This window comes from Falco rusticolus, chromosome 6 (assembly GCF_015220075.1).
Source record: "Falco rusticolus isolate bFalRus1 chromosome 6, bFalRus1.pri, whole genome shotgun sequence".
Classification (NCBI taxonomy): domain Eukaryota; kingdom Metazoa; phylum Chordata; class Aves; order Falconiformes; family Falconidae; genus Falco; species Falco rusticolus.
Genome location: NC_051192.1, coordinates 90,575,193 through 90,594,000, shown reverse-complemented (window position 1 = coordinate 90,594,000; position 18,808 = coordinate 90,575,193). Strand labels below are relative to the sequence as shown.

The 18,808-nt window shown below is 41.1% G+C and overlaps 1 protein-coding gene across 10 annotated transcripts in view; it reads left to right on the top strand.

Annotated features, from left to right (window-relative positions):
• Nucleotides 1-10,106: 10,106 nt before the first annotated feature.
• The window catches only part of FBXL4 (F-box and leucine rich repeat protein 4), a 72,021-nt gene continuing 63,319 nt past the window's right edge, over nt 10,107-18,808 (top strand). For 4 of the 10 annotated variants that reach the window (XM_037390860.1, XM_037390854.1, XM_037390863.1 and 1 more), the window contains exons 1-3: nt 13,311-15,655; nt 16,041-16,209; nt 17,013-17,602. In XM_037390860.1, the coding sequence (XP_037246757.1) occupies nt 17,094-17,602 (509 nt within the window). In that variant the 5' untranslated portion in view covers nt 13,311-15,655; nt 16,041-16,209; nt 17,013-17,093. Of the gene's footprint in view, nt 10,191-10,236; nt 10,634-10,698; nt 12,233-13,146; nt 13,275-13,310; nt 15,656-16,040; nt 16,210-17,012; nt 17,603-18,808 lie in introns of those variants that run through there. The other 6 variants (XM_037390855.1, XM_037390857.1, XM_037390856.1 and 3 more) reach the window with 6 other exon arrangements.

The following is an 18,808-nucleotide window of genomic DNA, read 5'->3' as shown; positions in this document are numbered from 1 at the left end:
GCAATCCAGGTAGCCCGGAAGAGAAATACTAAGTGGAAAAGAAGGAAGAAAAAGCATATCAGAAAGATGCTTTGGGTCATCTGGGAAATATAACGTGATTTTAATAATAGTATAAATGTGAATGATACTGCTTATTAGTTAGCATGATAGAGGGAGGAACTAAAAACAAACAATGTCTGTATAATGCTTTATGGCTCTTGTGAATCAAATATTAACTGATTCATTTGCTTATTAGTTCTGTGAAGTAGCATCATTAATCCTCCTTTGCAAGGAGAGAGCATCTGCATATATAGAAAGGTGATAGATATTTAAGGTCACTCAGCTGGCTGCAGCAGACCAAGGTGTTACTACTTAGAGCACCTGATTTCCACTTGCATGCATAGCTATTACTGTATGCTAAGAGTATGTAGAGACATTTCCTACATGCTGAAAATGGATCACCACAGCATTAGCTTGTGCTGTATACCTCTGCCATCAACAAGTAAAGGTCCCTGCCTTTTAATATCATAAAAGAGCAATTGTCATCATGGCTATCACTACTGTCATTACAAATACAGGATTCTCCATTCCAGCCTGAAATAACAATTCTTAATTCCAGTATCTGAAGGAAGGTCAGCCTGGTGCTTCAGAGTAATGTCTTTGGCCAGTCAGGCTTTGCTGCCTCATATGGAAGGAAAAATCCTCCACAGATTCTGGAACCACCAGGACCTGGTGAGATATACCTTGCATACAGAGGACTACAAAGATTCTTGCTGATCACAGAGTTATCCAAAATAATATTTTATTTTCTGACATCAAAGATGACTGTCAGAAGATAATTATTACAAATACAGGGAAGAAAATATTCCCCTTTTTTTTCTAATATAGCTTCTATTGCTAGATCTAAGTGCCTCCTTGCATGGTGTTCCTAATGTAGTCTGAACACACATATTAAAAAATAAGAAGTCATTTGTTACCAGCATCCTCTTTATGGGCATTTTGAGATTACCCTCCTGTCTCAGAATCCAGCCAGCTCTTATTTATGAGAGCCCCCACTTCTCCTCCCTCCTGTGCCCCCATATTACCCTTTTATCATCCTCATGCTCTTGATTTCTTCCTCAGTCTCTGAAGCTGGTGTTTTTAATCCCCTCGTCCCACCATTCCAGCTGCCATCAATCTCCTTCAGACCTGCCACACCATTCCAGAGCCATTTCTTCTGCAGGTCTTGAGGGTGCTGTCACAAGGGGCTGATTCTGATTTAACACAGCAGAAGAGGCAGACAAATAGCTGCAGAGATAGGACAGGCCAGTGGAGCTTTATAAGAGCTATAAAAATAGCGTTCCTGGTTTTGAGGATTTTGCAGCTGAAGAAGGCAAAGTGCTAATGAGGCAGGGAGGAGCACCTGCTCTTCGATGACATTGCTGGCCTCCACCTTCTCCACTGGAGAAAAAGTTAAAGGAGTTGATTAATATAGTTCAGGAAGGGTTCAGGATTAATTTTCAGGAATGTGAAGTAATCAACATTTTCTTAAGCAGTATGTTCAGTCAATAACAATGCCACCTTCAGTACTAACTGTGTGCCCAGAATAAGTGATCATCAGGACGCCAGGGACAGGAAAACACTCAGTCTAAAGGGTTATAATAATAGAAGAGGGGAAAGTCTCACTAACAACACTGAATATCTTTCATTACTGCATACTGGAAGCTAACAGCAGGCAGCAGAAAAAGCTGTTTAATTTTGCCAGTTATTCCTAGTAACTTGGTGTCCCCTGTGTGGAGATGAGTGGGCTGCGCACACATGAGCATTTTTCTGTGCATCCCAGGCCTCCTTAACCCATACAGGAGCTGCAGATGTCACTGTAGCTTCAGACTTGGACTGATGATCCCTGGCTATGTCCTCCAAGCAGTAAGGAAAGCTTTTGATGCCAGAAGCAGAGAAATCAATAGATTAAAAAAAAAACCAACCAACCAAACAAAACCAACCAGATTCAAACTAAATGCTGCTCTTGTGGTGAGACTGGTGTATTTAAAAGCTAAGAATGAAATCATTCTGCCATGAAAAACATATTCCAGTGGTCTTAGCAACTGCACACTGTTACCTTGGTTTTGGATGGACTAATTAATACAGTACCAGTAACTCATCAACAAGTCCCAGGCATGACGTGTTGGAGGAAAAAGCTCCAGGAAGAACTGACCTACCTACGATCTTCCTTAAGTGACTTTGTAATAGTGTAAGTCCAGTCACTTCAACAAAGTTACCCTCATTCAGAAGTGTACAAATCAGTGCAGAGGGAGGCCATGTATTTCATATATATTTGCAGTCAAAACCTATGTATTAGTCATAATTATTGAAATCATTGGCAGATCTGCAGAATAGCTTGAAACTGAAGGGAGAACAAAATAAACAAACTGTGAAGACATTTACATATTTAAAAAATTGTTCCTTCACCGTCTGATCTGTACCCAATACAAAGATATAAATATCAGACTTTTCATCATTCAGAATGCTTTCAGCAACTGAATCCAAATTAACATAACCATCTATTTCCATGTGAGCAGGAATTCGTGCTAATTGTACATTAATTCCCAGGATGAATAACTGAGGTATCAGATGCAACAGCTCAAAAACTGAAATCTTGTTTAGTGTTAAAGTAACAAGTTATAAGCCTTACGTTAATCCAGAAAACTATACATAAGTTTTCACTCACACACCAGGAATCAACCCACAGCTGATAAAATCACTGACCATGCAGGTTTAGCAGTGTGTGACTATCGTACTTAACTCAGTCTGAGCATATCTGTGTCTTTAAGTTTCACAGTACTGGGAATTTTATAGCTAGGAACCATCAGCTCCTATTATACTATGAGTCCTCTTTCCAAAGCAATAATGATGTGTAGATGTGAAAAAGGAATTTGAAAATGATGCCTAGTTTTTCTCATTTGGGATCAGCTAGCATTTACTCCCACTTCCCTGTATTTCTCCCTGGCAATGCTGCATGGAGAACTTATATGTGGATGTTCTGCCTGTCACGATTCCTCTGTGTACTAGTACGACACTATGCTGCTTGATATTGCTGCCTGTTCACGCCCTCTTTGTAAATATTACCTAGATCTCAAACCTTCTTCACCAGCTATAGAAACCAGCCAAATTCCTGCAAGAAAATATGATAATTTCAAAAGCTAAAATATGCAAAATAGAAGGGAGCTAGCAAATAAACTGAGACCCAAGGGTTGGAGACCTAGTTGTACATAGCAGATCACTTATTTCTGACCAGTTGTAAGATGGAAATAGAGCATTGAGCTCACGAAGGTAAAAAATTCCAGTATAATTAGTAGACAAGAATGAAAAAAACCCAGATCTTGCCTTTTATATTCTGATTGATTGAATGCCAAAGTGGTATCCGTGCATACTTCAGAAGCGACTTAGTCCAGTTGTTTCTATTGCTGTAGCAGATTCACTCCTGAACAGAATATGCTTGGGTCAGACATCTGGCTGTGTTATTTTGTATTTGCACTGTACCCATACTTAAGGGACTTTCACAAATTAAGGAGATCAAAAGTGTTTCTTGCATGTATGTGTGTACACACATGCATATTACAAGCACGTATACACAGAGAAACTTCTGGCTGTTGGTATAGCAGGAAAAGGAAGGTGGCTACAAGCTTCTAGATAGAAGCTGAAGGTCATTAAGTCTTTCCTGAAATTGGCTGCTTAAAGCTTATATATTTAGGGAACTGACAGTCTGTCTTCTTACACATTATCTGCTGGAAACAAAAAGCAGAAAGAACACAACTAGAGCCTTTTTGCCAGTTTAACACACTTGCCCTTGCAATATGAGCCCTCTTTCTCAATCCATTCTCCTGGTTTGCTCTACATTCTGGAAAAATGCTTGAAGGACAAACTCCGCTGGACGACCTGAAGCTGTTTATCCTCAGCTCTGGGAGCACTGAACTTCTGCTGATGAATAGACTTTAACTCTTTGAGAAGATAGGTTCCTTTTCTGTGTCCTTGCTTGCTGAAGAGGACTCATTAGGTTAACCAAGAGGTCATTAGGTCATTAACTGCCCAAGTTGTGGCAGATTTCCCATGACTTTTTAGGGCTTGCATACATTTAGAGCTCCCAGATTTTCCTTCACTAAAACCCAAGAATAATTTTGTTTTAGAAGAAGGCAGCAAAATAAGGTGCTGAATTCTAATACATATTCTTTTCCATCACAAAATAAGCTTTGCAATGTGCTTTGTATATTTCCTCTTTCTTTCTTTCTTTTTTTTTTTTTTTTTAATAAAACACAGCAAGTACTAAAGCCTCCTTAATTTTTTATGGCTACATTTTCTTACATTGTCTTTTAATACATCACTTTTACTTTTTAGACTTGCAAGATATCTTTAGCAGTGGAGAAAGGTACTGAGTAGGCGTATGGTTTTACTGTAAACATGTTTACATGGCTGAAAGCAGCTTTTCTGCATGCAGTGGATGCACACACTATTTCTGAAAGAAAACTTTTGCATATCTGATCCTTGATGTTGGAAGCCTAAGGCATCAGTTGCAAAGCACCACCACCAGCTTCTCCATTCATTGCCATTGATAACAATGCTCACATTGACCTGATTCGGACAGTGATATGAACTTCACAGTACTTTTCACAGTTTTCCAGGTTTCTAACCCTTGGGTGGAATTATTTTACTGTTTAGCGTCAGTAACTCTTCAGCTCTGCTGAGCTCTGATTTGACTGATAATGCCATTGTGAAATGTGGCAGCAGCGGACGAGCTACAGGCAGTTTTGTAGCCATGGAACACAACTGACCTATAAAAATATCTCTGGTCATGTGAACATACTATAAAGTGTTTAAAATAGTTATATGATGCTTGACAAAAGGCTAGCAATGGCTTTTTGTGAGGCTAAATGACATATCTCTATTGAAATCAATATGGCTCAGATCTGCAAACATTGAAGTACTTGCACTGCAGCTGTACCTATTCCCTTGGGTTTTGTCCTAAAAACCCACACAGTATGGACATTAAATACATCTATCTCAAAACTACCATTCATCTGCTCCTTGCTGCCAGTCAGTTCATACAGCCATTACCCAAGAAAATATGAAATGGCTGATACATCTCTAAAGAAAAAGTACTGGCATGATAAAGGAGACTTGAGCTTATTAACAATTACTACCAATCAATATTGTAAGCCTGATAAAACACACAGAGTCCCGCTAATTATTAGCACTTTCATCATGAAATTACATTAAGACCTTGTTCAAATGTACCTTGCAGCTCTCTAGTTGTTATGAAGAAGGAATCGATTGTCCTTGTTTCTTGAGCACACACACCTGTGATACTCTTCTGCACTCCTAGCAGGCTGCAAGGGAAGCTGAGAGACTAGAAGCAGTCGACAGTGCACCAGAAGCACTTAGCTTTAGAAATCTGACATTCAGAAGGTTAAAGCAAGGGGTCCGGTTTGAAGAAAGCAGGTGATTTGCCAGAATTGCCTCTGGGAAAGTTTTTATGGCATAGACACCTAGAGCATTTACTTGTCTGCTGGAATAGAAAAATGGTGGTAGCCCAAGGGCTAAGGGAATTTCCTACTTATTCTTTCAATTGTTATTCAGGTTTCAATGTTACTGTATATCTTGCTAAAATGTTATACAGGTTTTATATTCACACTCTAAAATGTCAATTGAATGCAGTAACAAGCTGTGCAGTGTCAACAGAAAAGCTTAATAAGGTTGTATCTATCTCTGTCTCTTTACATCCCTATATGAAGCCTATCGCTCATTAAAATTAGCATATTATCCTTACTGGATCCTACTGCTGCTGACAAAGGATTCTGATTTAAAACTTGTCTGAATACTCTTGCACAACAACCTCCTTGTATACAGTAGATTTTACTATCTCAGATTCCCTAATCCTCATTAAAAACCTCATGAAGACTTCAGTCAGCACATCCTTTTCAGGCTTTAGGATTATTGCTCATATTTCTGAGGAAAGACAAAAAGGAAAGAGGAAAGATTTTTAATCATGATATGTCCAGGTAATAGTGTATTTTGATGAATTAGGATTTTCTCGTTCTGTATGCTTTTTTTCTTAAAGCCTAATTACATATCATGTGGAGTGCTTCCACAGTAAGGGCAGTCAGTGCTCAGCCATTCAAATGCTGAAGCTGTTATTGTTATAGAATTTGATAATGTATACTGGGTACTTCAGAGGAGACATAGCAAGACATCGCCTTTGCCCCAGTGAGTCTATAGTCTAAATTCTGTGTGACCTATCAAGAACCAGTGTCAAGTAGCAGACATACATATAAAATACTGCAGTAGTAATTGTGTATAAAATTTAAGCACATATTTGTACTATGTCATATTCTGCTCTTTCTCTTTTAATAAAAATACAGGAATATAAAGATAAAATACAGCAAATACAATTAACTATGCAGTATGGCATTTTCATCAAGCATAGCTGAGAGAGGATGCTATGCAAAATACTGTTACATGGGAAAAAAAGACCCACAGGGAATAAAAAAATTTGCTCTGGAAAAAAACAAGAGTTCAAGCTGACACAGAAACCAACAACTTGTTAGGCCTGGCTCTTGGAAACACCTACAAACATGTTTACATTTACTCAGTGAGGAGTCTCATTGACTTAGTATACTTTCTTTTCCACTTCAAGGAATAGATGCAATTTCACATATCAAAAAGCAGAAAAGCCAGTCCAAGAGGCAGTGTGATTTTCCCATGCTGGGCTAATATCCTGGGATGCAGGGGAAGCCAGAGAGAACAACTCACACCAATGGCACCGGTGTTAGGCATATGCACTCAATGCTGCTTTGCAGTTAACACTTGGTTAAGTTTGTTGTATTAAAAATAACTCACTGATTTAAATTATTTCATTATTTTTTAGGGTTCAGTTTAAAACTTCAAAATACAAAGCTTTGCAAAGTGATAAAGTAATTCAGATCAGTTTCCTGCTGGGAACAGGAACTGATGACTTACAAGCCAGGTAGTTTTTTGCATGATTTGTTTATTTACAAAATGTTTTCTCAACCCATAAGTTAGAAATCGCAACAGAGACCTCTTTTTTTTTTTTTTCCCCAAACTGAAGTGCTACCCTGTTCTCAGGAGGAGCTGTTTCCTAACTTTTTACCAAGTGCTCAGGTAAGCTTCACAGCTTGATCAGCAGATTCTTCATTCTCACTAAAAATCCCTTTGCTACATATGCTTTTTCAATGACCACCTTGCCTGGAAAAGTGGATCTGGACATTTTCTGGGAGTGCAGAACATAAAAGAGTCTTGGATCTCCAACCACCAAACACAACAGCTGATGTGGTGGAATCTCTACTACCTCCTACGGAAACTTTCCCTCTGGACATCTTTATCCATCGTCACAATGGTACCTTGTGGTGACAAGTGAGTTAAAGTACCTGACTGTGGATCCAAGACCCAGCCAGTCTTGGGAGTCAAAAGTAATTTAAATGTCACTAGCCATACCACTCCCTCATGTGCCTTTGGTATAGACACAGACATAACTTAATCACATTTAACCATACCAGTTATATGGCCTTTCCACTCTTTATACCTAATTTTGAAATAACAATATTCCTACTGACTTCAGTACAATTTCCCCCTAATGGGCGAGCCATGGCACTATTTATCATAATGAGCAAAAGCTGAAGGAGAAGCAGGATGCTGTTAAGACATGAATTTGATGATTACAAAGTTTGATTAACACACAGAAGATAAGTCTCACTGTTGTTTTACAAATAGAAGGCTTCCTGTACTGTTCTACCAGTGTATTTCCTTTCAACACAGACAGGACCATTTCTGGAACATATTCTATGCCTAGTTTTACTGCTGATGTGTATATAGAAATATGTATAAATTGTTTATGTGCCATAGCTCACTAAAAATTATCTGTCAGCTCCAGATGTGTATAACTGTTGAATAAAAATAGATCATCAATTGATTTTTACAAAGGCTGTGGAATGACAATTTGACAGTAATTTGGAGCACATTTTGAATGCACATAGTTTGAATTTGAGACAGCAGCCCAGACAAAAAGGACACTGTCACTCAGCATCCTCTGTCCCCTTCAATAAATACTAGTCTGTAGTTTTAAAATTATACCTGCTGTTTGACAACCTCTCTGTGAATAACAATTAAGTTGGTTCTGCAGTTTGTCTAGCTTGGTAAGGATGTATTCGTGCATTTGGTAAGGATGTGTTCATGAAAGCCTGGGGATGATCTATGCTAAGTGGAGAGAGGTATACCTCCAAACATCAGTATCTTCTGTGTATCTTAGGCACCTGTCATAGGAGTGAATGGGATAGGCTGTATCACCTGAAGGTATACATCTCCCCATGAATTATAGAATAAGCCTAGCAGACTACATCAAACACGTAACTTTTAAAAAGCTAAATTTAAGTACAATGTATTTGTGATAATTCCAGCCTCTGTGAGCTGGCAGATGAGTGGACTGAGAGAAAAACTTCTTGTATCCACCTATCTTCTGCACTGATGCAGAACTCAATCTCAATACAGTCTTAAAATAAACACAGAATAGAATAGGAATGATTTGGCCAAACATAGACCTCTGTACAGCTATGTCAACTAGTTGCCTGCTTTTTCTTTGTATCAAATAGAAATGGCAACTTTTATGCTTTTATGCTTTTATTCTTAGGTGATATATTTAATGCTAAAGTAGAAGCCTTAAATAATTTAGATAAATTGTGCCTTCCAAGTGTTCCCTTTCTCTTAATTTCATTTGGAAAGGGAGGATATGATATGTACAAAACAAAAAATGAAAACAATAACATAAACAAAATAAAACACAAAAACTCAGCTTCATACCTAACTTATTTTCTGACTCATCAAACTTACTGATAGTCTTATTTCCAGTTTGGGGTTTTTTGCATTATGAATTCAAATTTTGAGGTGGCCACTGCCTGGTAAGTTGATTGTTGAAAGCACTTCTATAAGCACTCTGTAACTAGCCCCGGCCTGTAGGACAGAAGTGAGGCTAAATGAAGAAAGGCACACTACTACACTGGCACTGGAACCTGAAGAGCCTACCTTCCTCTTCCGTAGAAGCAGTGCCTTAAAAGTTGGGCGTAAATTGTTACTTTAAAATGGTACAGTGCATCTTATGCATATAAAAAGCGTACCTATGTATGTGTATTTCTGTATGCACACACGCATGTGCATGCAGGTATATGAATTGCCTATAAACTGGTCACCCTGGCGTGCCTGCTTGTGGAAAGCAGGGCTGTGCAGTGGCCTGTCTGCCACTACAGCTGGCAACAGAGCAGCATTCTATCCTAAATTTATATATTAATATATATCATAGAGATGTATAGAATTTATATTAAAGCATTATACAAATAGTACCTTAGATATCAAGTATTTTCAATATTTTATGGATTTTTAGATTTATTTCTTGACCACTTGGTTGAAATCTGCATTTTCTACCACAACCGAATGGCCCCAGGTGCCGCCCAGCACGGAGCACGCTGGAGCAGTGAGAAGCCTAGAGGGGCCGGTGGTAATTTCGGTGATCCTTGCAGGAGCTGGAATCGGAAGCAGAGGCTGAAAGCATGAATGCCTGGGCATGCATACCAAATTAAAGGATATTGCGGCAAACCATGACACTTCCTTTGCAATATGCTAGTTAGGGACCCAAGAGGCAGTGCAATTCGCTGGAGCAAGTGCTCATTAAGATCAATTAAAATCAGGGCAGCCCTTATGACATGCCGGGGACTCGGAAGCATGACCCGGCTGGGCTGGGGCTAGGGCTGGGACTAGGGTTCATAAGTCTTTGGGAGAGACCAGGCCGGGGCTTGCCAAGAGCAGGCGGGCTTCCAGAGGAGGTCGCAGCGCGCGCCTCGCCGCAGCCCTTCGCAGCCGCAGAGGTAGAACGACAACAGGCCGAGTGGAGCGAATCACAAACGGTAACGCAGCAGTGACCCCCCGCCGCCCTGCGCTTCGCTCTGCGGTTAACACGCGGCCGGGGGGGGCGGGCCGGGCCGAGCCCAGCGCTCCCGTCGAGGGGTACCCGCCGCCCGCCACGGCTGCAACGTCCCGCCCCACGCTCAGGCGCGGGCACGCGCAGCCCGCGGCCCCGCCCCCACGGCGCCCCGCCCTCGCGGCCGTGCGGGGCTTCCGGCGGCTCCTGGCGCGGCGGCGGCGCGCGGCCCGGGCTGCTCCGCCCTCCGGACGGGGTAGGGTGGCGGCTCCGCTCGGGCGGGGGGGCCGCGCTGCCTACCGGGGCCCCTCCCTTCGGGATGCACCCGCGGGAGGGGGTCGCCTCGGTGGGGTTGCAGGTGCCGGGTTCCCCCCTCGGCGTCCCTGCCTGGCCTGGCAGCGCCGCCGGTTAACGCGGCGCCGGGCCCGGGAGCAGCCCAGTGCAGCTGCCGGTGCCGCGCGGCCGGCTGTGCGTGCCCACCCGCTCGGCGGAGGCGGGGGCCGGACCTTGCCCCGGCGGTGGTTGGCGGGGCCGGGGCGGGCTCCTGTGTGCGCCTCGGGGAGGGAACCCGGAAGGCAGGGCCGGCACCGGGCAGCGCCGACGGCCTCAGGCTGGGGGTGCCGCACTGGTGCCCGCGGGCCTGGGCCAGACCTGCCCGGGGGAAGGGCCTTGCCGGCGGAGGGCGTGTGGGCTCGGGAGGTGCGAAACCCCGCGGGGGGGAGGGGGGGAGGAGGCGGAGCGCGGCGGGAGGGGCGGCCCCGGGGTGCCGGCTGCCGCGCCGTCCCTGTTCCGTCACACCAGTTACACCGTGTTGCCCCATTGCCCCCTCACAGCGCGGCAGGACGGGCCGCGGCGTAGCTGGGGTGTTTAATCCCCCGCGTTGCGGTGCGCGCCCGGGGGTGCTGTCTGCGCGGGTGGCGGGCGGCAGCTGCGGGCCTGGCCACGGCGCGGTGAGGTGAGGAAGCAGCCGGTGAGTGCTGCACAGGGTATGGCTGCCTGCAGAGGTAGTGCGACTTCTGAAGAGAAAAATGAGAAGACGAATGCACTTGCACTGCATATTGAAAGTAGTATTGAATGGGGATATTTAATTTTTTTATGATTATGATTGTTGGTGTGAGGAGGAGAGTTTCCCCGTAGCTGGAAGCACAGCTGGTCAGAATGACATGCTTTAGTGTTGGTAACTGTAGGCTTTGTGTAAAATTAGTCATTTTTAAAAGGGCCTACCTGGTGATTTACCCATATTGATAAGAAAATTTCTGTTGTGTGTGAAGACAACCCCCACAAGCCAGGGCAGTGACCTGGAGCGTGTAATAGATGCCTAAGGAACTTCTGTCTCCATTATACTCCGATGCTAAACCACGCGATGAGTTTGGTCCTAGCAGGCAGGAGCAAGCAGTCAGTGAAAGAATCTGAAATTCTTGGGTTTTGCATGTTTTGATGCTCATGCCAGCAACACAAGTGAGATTTTTAAAAAGATAGAATTGTCATTATGTTCCAGGTTTTTTTCAAACTGATACAAGTTGCAAATGTGTAAAATGGCTGTTTTAGTGCGAGAACACATTACAGGAAGAGACACAGCAAGTGGGGCCTGAATTTAAAATATGCTGTAAGACCTTACTAATTTTTAATTAATATTAGCCTCTGTTTTCAGCAAGTTGAGTGTAGATGTTGGTATAATTAGGTAATTAATAGTGAGAGATGCTAACCTGTGGTAAAAATACTCTGGTTTAGCCTGTAACGAAAGGATCCAGTATTCCCTCTGTGCATTAATGTACAAAGATAAGTGATTTCCTATTTACCATCTTATTTAAGACACGTTTATTATATTGCATTAATCTTTCTTCAGAGGTAATACAATCAAATGTTTTTGTCATTTATACATTCTTTGTAATTTGTCAGTGTTGATTTTTCTTTTATAGTCAAATGAGAGAAAAGTCTGCACAGTACTCCCAAGTGTGAGATAAGCAAAGCTGGTATAAAGAGGAATTACTACCTCTCTGGCTTTAAAAATCAAACCTGGTGTACACATGACTTGTATACAGCCTTTGCCTCTCTTGAAGTAGTATGAACTCTTCGTTTAACACATGCTTTGCCAGGGGCAGCTCAGGGATTAAATATGCCGTCTTTCATTTTTTTCTTTGCTTAATATTTGTTACTTTTTATGTTTTTACACGCATCCTTCACCTGTAGCCCCTCCAAATCCCCAGTATTTTTCTGTGTATTTCCCACCTTTTCTCAGCACTCGGGTTGGTAAATAACTGTGTAACTGTCTTGTTTCTGCTCTCATGGGATGGAATTGTAAATACTAGAGAGCTGCATTTGCAAAAACAACCAAAATGAATAGGTAAAATAATCATTAACAAGATGCATTGCTTGGAAGCTGAAAAACAGATTTCTGTACATAAAGTCCCTGTAAAAAGAGGCAAAATAAACTGAAGAGTTCCAGGGGTTTTGAATGCTTTAGTTTAATTAATGCCTCTTCCCATAAAGTCTGTACAGAAAGCATAGGACATTTTCCTTTATCAAGGTTAGTTGTGTTGGAAAGAAGGAAATGGTGAATTACAGTCTTAGAAGATTTCATGCTATACGTACAGAAAGGGAAGAACGCTTAATCATAATAGAAAAAGGGAATTTGTATAATTGAGATAGTTGTCAATTAAATAATGGACTGAATATGAGAGATTATAAATAATGTGTTGGGCTCTAATGTATTTTGAAAGAAAGTAGCATATCTCTCTCTCTTACAAAAGTTTTATTCCAGGTCTAGTCCAGTCTGGTTCTCTGAAGTCCTGTCTGTCTTGTAAAAGCAGAGTTAGCATTTCCATGGCTCTTTGAGCTGGTCTGACTTGGGGCTCTTGTAGTTTCATTGCATCCTTGAGCCAGACTTCATGGTGTCTGGCAGTGATTTGGTTTGGGGTGATGAACAGACTGAAAACTACACTTGCTTGCAGCAGTGGTTGGTGTCGGGCTGGATGAGTCCCAGGACTCATCTGGCTCCCCAGCAGTGCTAGCTTGAGAGGTGGTTGTGAAACAGAGAGAGATGGGTCTGTGTGGGTCATGAGATGGGGTGGGGGCACAGCTCAGGCAGCCCCCAGAGAGGCTGGGGATGGGATCCAGCCTGGAAGTGCAAAATGGGCATGTAGGCATAGGGCAACACCTCACAACATCACTGTATGTTCATAGCATATTGCTTTTTGTTTCTAAACAAACAGTTAACGCCATCTGTGGTGGTCGCTGAAGATCCTGGTGTTAGCACCATATTAGTCCATTTAATGATATCTGGACAGAAAAAAAATTCTTATATGAAAGAAAGGCTGCTGCTTGGGAGGAGGACAATAAGGTAAAGTTTTAAAGAAACCTTTATTAAGCTTCAGTTTGGCATAATTATGCCTGTACAAAAGAAAATGAATAATATACAACAGGCCAAACGTGGTGGCAGAGATTGGAAGGTATAATTGCATAGGCTTATATATATAGTTGCAAGTTGCATAGAATCTCTTAAAAATAATTCAGCAGTTTGGGGGAAGGAGGAGTTTTCCACGTAAACTTCACATTACATGAACAACTGTGCTCCAGAGGTGTTTATCATGATGCTTTGCATAGGCCTGAGTCTGCCTTTTTCCTTTTTTTAATGTTTTTTTTTGGAGAAAAAAAAAAAGTCAAATCCTTTTAGTTGGAAATCAGCTTGACCTGTGGTAGTTCCTGAAAAAAATCTCTCTATATGATCTGGCCCTACTGATCTGTGTTTAATGTAGTTCTTTCAGTAGCTTATTATCCTTTAACCTCCTGAGCAATTTTTCATTGGTCTTTTAACTTCACACAATTCTTAATGCTTCTTCTAAAATGCTAAGAGTTACTATTTGTTTTGTAGTCCTAATGCTTATTTATCCTTCTTTTATAATAGTTTCGTTTCCTCATACTTGTTATAAACTACTAAATCCTATGTTTAACTCTTTAAAAGTAATTTACCTCCACTTGTATTATTGAGACTAATACATTTTTAGGAAAACTGTATGCTCTTCCCTGTTTCTTCCTATTTACTTTTGAGCCTGTTTACCAATGGCAGCCAAAAATGACAAAGTGCCATCAGCGTTGGGGATACCAGTTTTTTGCAGTCTTTATGAATCATCAAGTCAGTAGAGGGGGAATGACCCATATTAATGTTTCTGCTAACTTGAAATCATGCAGCAGATTTTCCATTATCTGCTTTGTTGGACCTGACTTAAACTGGGCAGCTAGCTGATGTACAGCTCTGAACTGAGCAGCAGTTACGCTGCACTTTGACAAGCTGATTTTTACAACAGTGCTGTAAGAGCTCTGGGCTGTGGCCAGAGGAAGCCTGGAGTTTGCAGTGCAGATAGGAAGTTGTGTAGGATGCCTGTGTGAAATAAGTGATTCGCACCTGATATTGAAGTGCCCCAGCTGAATGACTCTTAAAATTGAGCTCTGTAAAGCCAGAATTTCCATGGAGCAGCCTTCAAACTGTGTTAATTGGTGAAATTTTGAGATAGAAGCTGGTGTATATGCTGGTCTATGTGTAATGCCAGGGCTTGACAGCAGAGTAAGCTTGTTGGGGTTTAATGTCTGTTGGCATATTCTCTAAATAGATTTTTCTTTTTAAGAGGGAAAAATCCAGAAGGAGAATGTATTGGCAATCTTCACTTGCAACTTAAAGCAACTCTATGCTGAAAAGATAAAATAACAGTTTTCAGTTTGGAGTTGTTTCTTTTGGGTCTTTTGGGTGGGTTTTTTTAAGGAGGAGAGATTGGGGGTTGTGCTGCTTTTTCCACAATGCCTTTTCTAAAAGGTGGTTCTACAGGATGTTTGGGGGAAATGTGACATTATTGGGTTTTGGCATTCCAGGAGAGCTTGAAGCGAATCCAACATATCTTATGCATTCCCTCCTGCATGGAATGTCAGGAGTAATTTATGTTGTTGACAGCTATGTCAACGTGAAACTGAATGAAGGACAGGAACTGAACAAAGAGCTAATAATAGAAGAGGCAAGAAAGTGAGAAGTGAACACTTCTTCAGTAAACTTTCTTGCTGTCACGAGTGAGAGGGTCAAATAGTGCAGCCTGTCCTTATCTGTTACCACAAGTGCTGCCCTGTTGGCAGCGTTCAAGTGAGAGCGAGCGGTTTGTACAAGCATTTTGTGACTATGGGAAACAAGCAGTTTGTCCAAGAAATGTGCACAGTGGATTTATATAGAGGCATACAAAAGTCACTTTGATTCGTCTCTATTTGTTTAATTTTTGGCCCTACTCTAAGCTTATGCTTCCAAAAACTCTATATGAAGTGTGGTCTTACTTGTACCCATTGCAGACATTAAATATGTGGTTTGTCTGCCAAGCAATGTGAGGCATCATTAGTTGTCGTTTGATGCGTGTTCTGCAATAGAAGTTGCCTCTGTTGGTTCAGTGATTACCACAGTATGTACCCTGTGATAAACTAACTGGCAATTCCAGTACAGGCTGCTGAAGAAACATGTATTCTATTCTGAGACATGCTTAGTCATCCCTGTTTTGGCCTCTATTGGGTTACGGGCATTACTCCATATTCTTTCCTAGTAAAGCTGGTGAGCAAGTTAATCAGAAGGCCAGTTGGTGAGAAACAGTTTGTGATACTGGAGGAGGTGAATTCTGGAGTGTGGTGTTGTTGCCCAAGTGTGTTGTGTACTGCTGGCAGAAATCAGAGAGTATGTTCCATGTTTTTCTGTGTGTAAGTAAATCTAATGGTTTATGTCATGCAGGTACAGACCAGCTGATAAATATGGGACAAGCATATGTGAGAGGATCTTTATTAGTAGGGAATATGATACAGCACTTGTGTGCTGAAAACAGCATTCAGCTGTAAATATTTCTTCATTGTAAATAGAAAACTTTACTAAAGAGGCTTACTTTTACCTTGGCTTTTTCTAATTGTTAAACCTGCTTGCTTGTTTGTTTTACTTCTGATGTGATGTAGACTGTATAAAACACATCAATATCCTTAATTATTAGTATGTTTTGTGTTTATTTTTTAGATGGCCTGGCAGTATTGCAGATCTAGTACATTTTGTGTTTAACTGAATTGTTACATAAATGAAAATATTTTCTCTTATTAGAAGGAAAATGCTTTCTGTGGGGACTTCTGCTTCTGATGCCCAGGACTCTTTTGAAGACTTACTTTGTTGCTTGACTTGAAGGTGATGTTGTTAATGAATTCTGAGCATCCTTCAGGAGGCTGGTGACCCCTCTAGCATTGGTGAATGCTGTCATGGACAACTTCAAGGGGTAATGACTGTATTTTTGTGAGTCTGTTTCAGGCTAGTGCCCTGATACAGGAAGCCATGGGTTAAGTTTTTGGTCTAGATCAACTGCCCCGACTCTTTCTTCTCACTCTTAGAAAAAAAATTCACAAATTATGGGAACAAATTATAGGGAACAATTTGCTGGAGTAGCTGTCCAACTTTCTATATGAGCTGTCTTAGAAGGGTGCTTTTGCTCTCCAGTTTGTAGGATGATATAGATATACTTGAGCTAGCTTTAGATTAAATAAATTGGGTCTGGGAGCAGTCTTACTGCAAAATACAAAGCAGTGAAGTAACTTAGGTTTTGTTGAGCTGTATACTGCTGCAGCGTTACTAGGTACCAGAGTACTTTGTTTTAAAGTCAGTTCTAGTTTAACTATTTCAAAATGAAACTACAGATAATTTTAGCTGTACCTTCAGATGCTCTTCTACAGTTATTTACTACAAGGGCCACATTTCATTTCATACCTGATTTTGTTTCCATAAGTCAGTGCAAGATTTTTTTCTTTTAATAAATCCCTGAAAATAATGCTGAATTTAACCATTAGTCTTTTTGGTGCTCGAGGGCTAGTTTTGGCTAATGTTTCTTCTTAGTCTTCTCTGTTTTGAATACAGTAAATGGGAAGCCACACTTAGTAGCCTCCAACTAAATGTCTTAAAATAAAATGTAATAGTTCATTAATATTTTAGTAGCAGTATTTTTTGTTTAAGAGGATATTTGAAAAGTACAGTTTGCCTTCTAAGAATGTTTTATCTGCTCACTATGTTTATTCATTGTTTTATCAGCTCCTTTCCAAAACACCACAAGCAGTTAATGCACCTTATAAAGGACTCATGACCTTTCACATCTTCCTAAGTCATATCTAGATGTCACCAGTGTTTCCCATGTTAACAGTTCTGAGCATGTTTTACTATATGTGCCTTCGGCGCCGAGCTAGGACAGCAACAAGAGGAGAAATGAACAGCCGGAGGGCTATTGAATCAAACACCCGAGCCTTACCTATCAATGTTGAAATAGTTCAGTATGCCAAAGAAGTGTTGGATTTCAGCTCACACTATGGTAGTGAAAACAGCATGTCGTATACCATGTGGAATTTAGCAGGTATTCCAAATGTGTACCCTAGTTCCGGTGACTTTACTCAGACTGCTGTCTTTCGAACTTATGGGACCTGGTGGGATCGTTGCCCTAGCGCTCGGATGCCGTTCAAGAGGACACCACCCACCTTCTGTAGCCAGGACTATGTGGAACTCGCTTTTGAGGAACCAGTTTATCCCACTGCGGTGCACATTCTGGAAACTTATCATCCTGGAGCTGTAGTCAGGATTTTGGCATGTTCTGCAAATCCTTACTCACAAAATCCACCAGCTGAAGTAAGGTAATTATTTTTTTTTTCTCCTTTATGCTTTCCTAAAAGACATTAAATACTACAAGTAATGCTGATTAGCAAACTTCCTACTATGTCTCTGTTTTGTATCTGACCCGCTAACATTTTATTTCTGCATGTTTTTAAAACTGTGGTGACGTGGTTTAATTGCAACTTCAGAGATGTGGATTTTTTTTGTAGGAATTAATGTAGATCCTAATATCAGATCTAATTTATATAATGACAGTTTCTGTGTTGGAATTCATATGAGCAGTAATTATTATGTATGTACAGAAATCACTTTTGAAATGGCAGTTCTGTTTCTCCAATAAGAAAAGCAAGTTGTGTAGAAGAGGTTGAGGATTCACAGTTACTGTATCATCCTGCTTCATGTAGCCATAAACTCTTTCTTCTCTCTGTATGCTTTAGGTTGTATGTATAGTACAATCAGACACTATAACTATTCATATGGAAATGAGGCCAAAAACAGAAGCACAGAACAGTTGGACAAAAGGTGATGCCATTTGTCTGATCTTTGTTTTTGGTCTGATCGAAGGGTGTGAGCTGCACTTCATTTTTACATTTGCTTCATAGACTAAAAGAAGCTGATTTGATCCTGTTGGTTTTCCTTATAGTAAGAACTCCTGATGAAATTCCAGCTTGGGGGGCGGGGCGGGGCAGGAAGATAGGGACCTGGGGAATAGTAAGATAATTAAGAAAACCACTGTGTATGAGGTATGAAGCTCTTAGTGAGGAGGAAATAGAAACAGAGAAGGAGAAAGAGCAGGTAAAAGCACATAACGGGGGAAAAACATAAGAAAAAGCTATCAGTATATGCAATCAAAGCATTCCCTGTATGTCAAAAAGAGATGAAATGCTAACAAACCCATAAAGGAAGAGGAACTGATAAAAGATGACTTAAAATGCATCCTGTAGAAAAATAATATGCCGACAAATACTGTATTATTTTAAAATGCACACTTTGGCGGTATAAGCAGCGTTAGTTTGGATGCTGCATGTTTTTTGCCTGACCTGCCTGTTACAGATAGCTAAAAAGCATACTTTTAGGTCTCTAACTTAATATCCTGTGCTTCCTAATACTAGGCCATTGATGTTTATGCAAAACCCCATAGAAAATCTAGTGTCATGTTATATAATCAAATTTCCCAGTTAATGTTTTGTGGGATTCTGTCATCTACTGTTGTTTAGTGCAGCTGT